This window comes from Thalassophryne amazonica, chromosome 5 (assembly GCF_902500255.1).
Source record: "Thalassophryne amazonica chromosome 5, fThaAma1.1, whole genome shotgun sequence".
In the NCBI taxonomy this organism is placed as follows: Eukaryota; Metazoa; Chordata; class Actinopteri; order Batrachoidiformes; family Batrachoididae; genus Thalassophryne; species Thalassophryne amazonica.
The window spans coordinates 106,557,731-106,567,688 of NC_047107.1; the positions used below are offsets into that span (position 1 = coordinate 106,557,731).

General features: G+C 43.1%; 1 protein-coding gene across 1 annotated transcript in view; it reads right to left on the bottom strand.

The window, feature by feature from the left end:
• Positions 1–347, bottom strand: part of vps37ba (VPS37B subunit of ESCRT-I a) — a 53,067-nt gene extending 52,720 nt beyond the window's left edge. The window contains exon 1 of the mRNA XM_034171046.1: positions 120–347. Coding sequence (XP_034026937.1) covers positions 120–233 — 114 coding nt within the window. The 5' untranslated portion in view covers positions 234–347. The remainder of the gene's footprint in view (positions 1–119) is intronic.
• Between the last annotated feature and the right edge of the window lie 9,611 nt (positions 348–9,958).

A 9,958-nucleotide genomic window follows, 5' to 3' on the forward strand; every position in this document is an offset into this window, starting at 1 on the left:
GCATTCGTATTAAGTATTACAGTAAATACACGGAGGAGGAAGGGAGGGGAAAAAAGCACAACAAAGGACTCAAAGGGAAAGAGTCACAGCTAACCCCGGACTACGAAAGCGAATCCTACCTCTTCCATTTCCTGGATCATCTTTGTCAGTTTTTCATCGTCCTCCAGAAATTCGTTGAGCTGAGTCATACTATAATTGCTAAACTTATCGGGAAAACTCGACATTTTAAGCATATGTGGTGTGTTTGTCCTCGTCAGTGTTCCTCTTGTCGCCTTTTCAGAATGTGACAACTGACTGAGCTTCAGGAAGTACACAGGCCCAGTGCTGCGTTCAGGTGCTGTGGGAATGTGGGGATTTATCGACGACCACAGAAATGTACATCCGGGGATTTCCTCTCAGCCAAGTAGGCTCCTGATGGAAAACCGTCTATGAAGGAAAACAATGCCACAGTTCCGCTCCCGTCTTTTTTTTCTCTCCCCAATTTTTTAACTTTAGTAATTGATGCTCCTTTTTCTTTCCACATCAAGCAACACTCAGTGCAATGACAACAAATTAAAATCAGAATCTTACAAATATTTCTAAACACAATTTAAACACATTTGCTGTGACAAAAAAAGAAAAGAAAAACCTTGCATTCCACACTGCTATTAATACTTCTGCACTTTCCTAACAGTCCATCTTTGATTAACTTAAATCATGACATAGTTACATACGTACAGGTGTCATGTAGTCCAGATCGTAAGTATTCCAACAACGGCTTCAATTCAAGAATGTTTAACAAATATATTGCATTAACCATTTAGAAAGTGAAGCCAGTTTTATACAAAGTCCCTCCATTTTTGGAGGCCATACATAACTGAACAAACTAAATCTATTGTTGTTTATTTAAACAAATGATCACTTTTCACACTTATAGTTTCCTTTAGGCACATCGGGAGATAGATACAAGTACATGAACATTTCCAAATCACTGCTATGTCTTGGACTTCGTTTCTGTCAGTTATTAAGAAACACAAACTTTCTATCTGCTGCATGCAGTTCTCAAACCCTGAGTGACCATACAAGATAAGTGAGGGAAACCACCAAGACACCCAAAGGCATTACAAGCTTCACGTAAGCAAGTGTGCAACGTGCAATTTTTGTCTGTCGTATCACCAGCTATACAGCTTCATGTTGGAGCCAATGGAACAGGGGATATGATGAAACAGAAGACATGAAATGTCAGTTTATTTGCCAGAAGGAACATGTGATGTCTTGTATGACAATGACACTTTCACAAATATGTATTCACCATTCAAACCCCCAGATGTTTGCAAAGTCAGATCAATTTCCAGAGTGTCTGGTTAGTATTTCTCCAGGGTTTCTGTGTACTAAACTCTGCATTACTTACACACTTCCAGCTTGGAGCAGTATTTTTTTTTATGTCAGCTGCAGGAGAGAATGTTCTCCAAAGCAGGGGAGATTTGGAGCAAGAGGAGCATCCTGAGCTAATTTTAGCCATCAGGTGTTGACTGAGTGCACACCCTGATATTTATATCTTCCAGTGAAGCAGCCAGAGCCATGTTAGAAATTTGAATGTTACAAAAATAAATATATTAAAATTATATTTGTTCACTAATTCAATCTTATCTTGTGAATGAGATATTTTTTTTTTTTTGTTATTATTATTTATTGCTGTGTCAGTGAAGTGGCAAACGCAGGGTGTTTTCACTGGTGTGTGTGTGTGACTGTGTGTCTCTTCTTGTCTTTCGGCTGTTCCCGTTAGGGGTCGCCACAGCAGATCAATCGTTTCCATCTCACCCTGTCCTCTGTATCTTCCTCTGTCACACCAACCACCTGCATGTCCTCCCTCTTCTCCTCCTGCCTGGTGGCTCCATCCTCAGCATCCTTCTCCCTATACCCTGTCCCTCTGATATGTTCATTCCTAATCTTGTCCATTCTTGTCACTCCCAAAGAGAATCTCAACATCTTCAGCTCTGCCACCTCCAGCTCTGCCTCCTGTCTTTTTGTTAGTGCCACTGTCTCTAAACCATACAACATAGCTGGTCTCACTACTGTTTTGTAAACTTTCCCCTTCACTCTTGCTGATATTCTTCGGTCACAAATCACTCCTGCCACCTTTCTCCACCCACTCCACCCTGCCTGCACTCTCTTTTTCACCTCTCTACCACACTCTCCATTACTTTGAACAGTTGACCCCAAATATTTAAACTCATCTACTTTCACCACTTCTATTCCTTGTAACTGCACTATTCCACTGGGCTCCCTCTCATTCACACACATGTACTCAGTCTTGCTTCTACTGACTTTCATTCCCCTTCTCTCCAAAGCATATCTCCACTTCTCCAGACTAGACTCAACTTGCTCTCTACTCTCACTACAGATCACAATGTCATCTGCAAACATCATAGTCCATGGGGACTCCTGATCTCATCTGTCAACCTGTCCATCACCACTGCAAACAAGAAAGGACTCAGAGCTGATCCTTGGTGTAATCCCACCTCCACCTTGAATGAGTCTGTCATTCCGACTGCGCATCTCACCGCTGTCACACTATTTTTGTACATGTCCTGCACTACCCTAACATACTTCTCTGCCACTCCAGACTTCCTCATACAATGCAACAACTCTTCTCTTGGCACGCTATCATAAGCTTTTTCTAAGTCCACAAACACACAATGTAATTCTTTCTGTCCTTCTCTGTACTTTTCCAACAGTATTCTCAGAGCAAACATTGCATCTGTAGTGCTCTTTCTCGGCATGAAACCATATTGCTGCTCACAGATCTTCACCTGTTTTCTAAGCCTAGCTTCTACTACTCTTTCCCATAACTTCATGCTGTGGCTGATCAGCTTTATGCCTCTGTAGTTACTGCAGCTCTGCACATCACCCTTGTTCTTGAAAATAGGAACCAGCACACTTCGTCTCCACTCCTCAGGCATTCTCTCACTTTCCAAGATTTTATTAAACAATCTGGTTAGAAACTCTACTGCCATCTGTCCTAGATATTTCCATGCCTCCATTGGAATGTCGTCTGGACCAACTGCCTTTCCACTCTTCATCCTCTTCATAGCAGCCCTGTGTGTCTCTGTGGACAAGATAACTTAAAAACAGCTGGATGGATTTCCTTCAAACTTGGGAACATTACTTGGACGAATATCAAGAAATAAGACATTGAGTCCATGCTCTCCTCTTCCATCACCATCTGGTACACTGCTGCCACTGCTTAGGACAGAAGCAGACTGCAGGGTATCATCCATGCAGCGGAGAAGGTGATCAACTGCAGTCTGCCATCCCTACAGGACCTGTGTGCCTCTAGGGCAGGGGTGGGCAACCTGTTCCAGAAAGAGCCAAGAGGGTGCAGGTTTTCTTTTCTTTTATCTGTACTCCAGTCGCCTGTCCTTGCACTGTCCCATTCCAATACAACTTAAACAGTGAATATAGTTTTGTCTGTTTGACTTTTTACTTCTTATAGAAGTGTTTTTCTCATCCTATTATTTATGCACCAATAACACCAAGATCAAATTCATTGTATTTGGGAACTTACTTGGCAATAAATTTGATTCTGATTTGATTTTGGAGCAGTATGGTCAAAGGTCAAGAAAACATGGTCTGGAAACGCCTTTTTTTGTGTACAGTATCTCAAAAATCATGTACATCTGATCTAAAGCATATATTGATCAGCAAAATAATTGTGATTTATGGGTACGAATGACTTAACAATGAGGCTATTCACATATTTACTTGCATATTTATATCATTGTGTGTAAACCACTATTTGATGCCTTAATTTTTTTTTTGACAATGGACTATACAATGTTTATTCCAGAATACCTGAGTACCCACAAATCATCTAAAAAAACAAGATAATCAAACTTTATATGTGACTGTGGCAGCATGGATAGTGTGCATTGCTGTAGCAGAGGACAGCAGTGAGCTACCCTGATGGCACAAGCTTTTCTTGCAGATAGGGCACTGCAGTCAGAAGGGAACTCAGACTGCATATGTCAGTAGGCTCAGTAGGGCTGTCTAATATATTGATCCAAAAAAATATGGTGCAGAGAGGAGATCAGCTGGAGATTAGCTGAGCTGCATGTTTTACAACTGCCTGCGATCCACACATTGCTCATGAACTAGTCAGACAGGCTGAACCATTCAAGAGCTACGATACAATTGATAGAATTATTTACTCTTTATTGCGTAATGTGGATCTATACGGTATCCTGACCTGCATGACACTGGATATGTTTGACAATAGATTTCATGAAAAAGTAATGAAAATGCACCATCTCCCAATGTTATACACACACACCACCATCCCACTTGGGGATGGTGGTGTGTGTGTGTGTGTGGCGGGGGAGCTGGGTCCTTAGTTGGTGTCAGTTTTGGAGTAATCCTGCTCAACAATCTGTTGCACTTAAAAGAAACAAAGAACAGGGCTGTAAACTTACCTTCTTGGCAGAAGCATAGTTTTTTAATGTGATTATTGGAAACATAAGCAAGAAAAGATACATCTTACATACATACAACTGTTTATCCTGGATCAGGTCACAGGGCAACAGCTCCGGTAGGGGACCCCAACACCTCCCTAGGGAGATGCCCAGGAGGCATACTTATTGAAGTTTCACGTGTTTAATGAACTGAAAAACGAAACATACAGAGCACCACAAGGTGGCAGTATTACTCACCTTGACCTGCATTGTCAAATTACTGTATTACAACACTCCCACTTAATTTTACAATAAACAAGACCCTTTTTTTTGTACTAACTTAAATCACTTAGGAGATGTATTATACTTAGACTCTTCACTTAGACTATAAGTCCCCCTTTTTAATAAAAACAGAAAACTAGCAAGACATTTTAATTTCCCATTTTTTCTTTTCTATCTTGCTTACCAGTAGTCTTAACTTAGGCTCTATCAATACTAAACATTAGCCTACAACTTATACATATCAGAGTTACACAGCACAAAGTCCAATCTCTCTCCTAAGATACTCAAACTTCTGTTTTGCTAATAGCTTGGTCAAGATAGCTGCCTTCATATCATCTGTAGGATGATTGCAGTTGAATTTGTCCATTCTGCACACATTCACGAGTGCAGTGATAATGAATATCTATGTGCTTTGTTCTTGAATGATCAACTGGATTCTTTGCTATGGCAATAGCTCCTTGGTTGTCTTCCAGAATCACAGTTGGCGTAGCATCCATTCCGAGATCACTGAGTAGTCGTGTAAGCCAGGTACATTCTTGTGCTGCCTGGCTGAGAGCGACGTATTCAGCTTCAGCTGTTGACAGTGCGACAATGTTCTGCTTCTTGCTGAGCCAGCTTACTGCTCCTCCACTCAGTAGAAAGACATTCCCGGTTGTAGAGTGACGATCATCCTGATCTCCTGCCCAGTCAGCGTCTGAGAAACCGACTAAAGTTCCAGAATCTGACCGCTGGTACTTGAGAGCAAGATTCATGGTACCTTTCAGGTAGCGAAGTATCCTCTTCACAGCAGTCATGTGGGCAGTGTTTGGTTCGGCATTAAACTTTGACACAGCACTCACTGCTTGTGCGATGTCTGGCCTGGTGGCCATTGCTGCATACAGCAGGCTTCCTACAATTGACTAGTAGGTACCTGGATTCACTGGCTTACTAACACCATCATTTTTCTGTAACTTCACATTTGCATCAGCTGGGGTTGTGACTGGATTGGCTTTATCCATCCCATATTTCTGAAGAATGGCTTCAATGTAATGCTTCTGGTGAAGGTATACACAGTTGTTTGTCTTGTCTTGAATGACTGAGATGCCCAGTATGTAAGACAGCTCACCCATGTCTTTCATCTTGTATCTCTTCTTCAGAGCAACTTTCAAGTCACTCACGCTGTCCAGTGACTGATCAAAATCAGATCATTGACATACACAGCTAATATCTCTAGTTCCTGTCGAGCTCTCACGAACACATAGGGGTCTGATGTGCTCTGGTTGAATCCAAGATCTTTCATGAACTCTGTGAAAGTTTTACTCCAGCAGCGAGGTGACTGCTTAAGGCTGTAGATTGACTTTTTTAGCTTGCACACTAAGTGCTCTTGGCCTGGTTTGACGTATCCATCTGGTTGCTCCATGGAGATTTCTTCCTCTAGATGTCCATTCAGAAATGCAGTAACCACATCCATCTGGTGTACATGCATGTTATTCTGAACAGCAAAGGACAGCAATGTACGAATTGAGCTGAATCGTACTACAGGTGAGAAGGTTTCATCGTAGTCAGCGCCGTACTTCTGTGAACAGCCCTTAGCAACAAGTCTACACTTGTATCTCTCCACTTCTCCATCACTATGGTGCTTGACTTTGAACACCCATCTCGAACCTGTTGGCTTTCTGTTTTCTGGCAATTGCACCAAGTCCCAAGTCTCATTTTCAAGTAGGGACTCATGCTCCAAATCAGCCACTTCCTTCCATTCCATTGCATTAGGGCTCATCATTGCTTCCTTCAGTGTACTTGGTTCATTTACACTACAGACATTGCCATAATGTTCAACAGTCACTATGTCTGCAAACTCATCATAGCCATACCTTTTTGGGGGCTTTCTGACTCTGCCACATTCTCTTTGAGATTCACTGACTGGTGTCTCATCAGCTGATGCTCCTCTCTCATCAGGACCACTGCCAGCATCACTGTCTGAACAAGACACTTCCACTTCCTGTTTCCAGTCAAAGTCTGCTTCATTGAAGATGACGTCCCGGCGAATCAGAATCCTTCTTTTCTCCTCATCAGACGGTATCCCTTGGCATTATTGGCATATCCCACGAAGCGAAGCTTCACCGCTTTCTTGTCCAGCTTTCTCCTTTCTACTTCTGGAACATGTGCATAGGCCACACAGCCAAACACTCTCATGTGACTGATGTTCGGCTTTCTGCCATACTATCTCTGGTACGGGGTCTGTTGCTTCAGAACTGATGTGGGCAGCCTGTTCTGCATGTAGGCTGCTGTTGCTACAGCCTCTGCCCACAACAGTTTGGCAGCTTTGCATGAGACAGCATACTCCTTGCTGCTTCAACTAAAGTCCGATTTTTTCTTTCAGCTACACCATTTTGCTGAGGTGTATGGGGTACAGACATTTCGTGGTGGATGCCTTGAGCTCTCAGGTATTCTTGGAATTCTTTCGATGTGTATTCCCCACCGTTGTCGTTCTCAGTCTTGTAACTTTTTGTCCACACTCATTGGAGAATGTTCTTTCAAATTCTTTGAACTTGCTGAGCACTTCACTTTTTTGCCTCATGAAGTATACCTTGCAGCATCTTGAGTAGTCATCAATGAATGTCACGAAGTACTTTGATCCACCTATGGATTCAGTCTGCATGGGACCACAGACGTCACTATGAATCAGCTGCAGCGTGCGCTTTGAGCGGATTTCTCCCACTGACTTGAATGGCTTTCTAGACAGCTTGCCCTCCACACATGCTTCACAGAAGGAGTTCTCTTTTTCTGCAGAATAGTCCATTCCACTCACCAGAGGTTTAAGCTCCTTCAGCATGGTGGTGTGGCCCAGTCTCTGATGCCATAGACTGGCTGCAACTGATGCACTTGCTGCTGTATAAGGAACAGGCGTACTCCCCTCCACATCCAGCTGATATAATCCATCGGATCGTTGTGTTCCCATTCCTCGAAGATCTCCATCTTTTCCACGTATGTAGCACCGGGTCTTCTTGAACTGCACTGTATTCCCTTTTTTCGCAGCAGCTCCCACTAAGAAAAGATTCCCAGACAGCTTGGGAACATAAAGCACATTGTGACATCTTTGACATAACTAACTTTGAAAGTCATTTTCAGTTTTACATTACCGAGTCCTTGGGCATCAACTACTCTGCTATCTCCCAGTTTCACTGATTGTGGCTTAGTGAATTCCTGGTAATCCTGAAGTATTTCTTTTGAACATGTCGTGTTTTGACACTCCAGAGTCGATCATCCACTCGACCTGCTTCACTTTCTCATTCTGATTATTCTCTCTGGCAACAAATGCACTCTCAGTTGCACTCTCAGAATTCTCATTATCCTCACATGTCATCCATTTAGCCTTGTGGGTTTGATTTTTATTTTTTAACTTTGGACAATTTCGTTTTAGATGTCCTTCCTTCCCACATTTAAAACACTTCCATTTAGATCTGTCCAGTCCCTCAGGCTGTGAAAACCCAAGCACTAGAGTTGCCATTGCAGATGCGCCACCTGTTGTTGCACCACTGGTACTGTCATTTGCCTGCACTCGTTTTTGTTCCTCATTTACCAATGATTGCTGCACGAATTGAAGAGTCAACCTGTCCATCTTTATCTCTAGGGCAGTGACAGTTGTTGCACAGCTGGGTGGAAGACTACCCAATAATGTCACAATCTGATCCTCCTCCTCAATTACAGCACCGATAGCACCAAGTTGATCAGTTAATTCTTTCATGCGCTTCAAATGCTCGGTTATCGTTTCTCCTTCTGTCATTTCACATCTGAAGTACTACTTCTTTAGAAACAATTTATTAGCTAGGGTATCTCTCTCAAAATGTCCCTTCAGCGTATCCCACGCTTCTTTAGGTTACTGGCAACTTGTAATCAAGTACAGCTGAGATGTACTTACATTAAGCACCAACACTGAAAATGCTTTTTATTTCTTCCTAGCGAATTCGGCTCGAGCAGCTGCGTTAGCATCTGCTGCTAATGTTTACGCTCCATCCGGAATTTCCACGTAGCCCAGTTGTCTGGTCCACTTAGCTTGTCGATAAACAGTCTGTCCTCCATTGTGAATCCCACAATACCGAGTACACCACACAAAATCCGTGTAAATCCACTGTTTTAAGCTAATTTACTGGAACTGACTGGGACCGCCTGGGCCCATAACCTATTGAAGTTTCACGTGTTTAATGAACTGAAAAACGAAACATACAGAGCACCACAAGGTGGCAGTATTTCTCATCTTGACCTGCATTTTCAAATTACTGTATTACAACAATGCTTACCAGATGCCCAAACCACCTCAGCTGGCTCTGCTCAACTTGAAGGAGCAGCGGCTCAACTCCTCACGAATGACTGAGCTTCTCACCCTATTCTCTGAAGCCCCTTTCACCCCCACCCATCAGAGTTGCGTAATGCGGCGTACAGACTATACCGAGCTACGTCAAGATTGTGCAGCCCTACATGGCAATACGCTGTAAGTAAGTCCCTTCGGCTGCTCCCTTGTTTGCACTTGGGGTCACCACAGCAAATCCAAGGTGGATCTGCATGTTGAATTGGCACAAGTTTTACGCCGGATGCCCTTCCTGACGCAACTCCACATTACATGGAGAAATGTGGCAGGGGTGGGATTTGAACCCGGAACCTTCTGAACTGAAACCAAGCGCATTAACCACTTGGCCACCAAAAAATTTTTTTTTTTTTTTCACACACTGTCAGTGTAGAGCACTGATGCAGTGTTACACACAAGTCCGTGCAACTCTGTATGTGCTACTGTATGTAAATCTACACATCACTTCGCTACTGTACACAAAGCCTCCGCAATTGTACACAACCCTATGCCATGGTGAAAAATCCTTTCTGGCTTTTTATCAGTACATACCTGCATTGCTAGATTTTATTCATCCTGCTGAACTTTGCTGGCAGTGAAGCTTCAAAACCATGGAAGAAGAAGAGGCAGAACGGCCAAGCTTCCACATCCACTAACTCCTCACAGATGGATCGCCAGTGAGAGGACATGTCCACTGTCCACTTCTCATGGATGGATCACACGCGATCGCCGGCTGCAGCATTCTTTCACCTGACGTTCTCTCACGATTGTGGCACGTTAAATAAAGTCCATTAACTCCTGGTCACGGACCGATCACCAGCAAGAGGACATCCACTATCAACTCCTCATGGACAGATCGCACACATGATCATTGGCTGCAGCTCCACGGTGCTTTCATTTCCTCAAGTTCTCTCATGATTGTGGC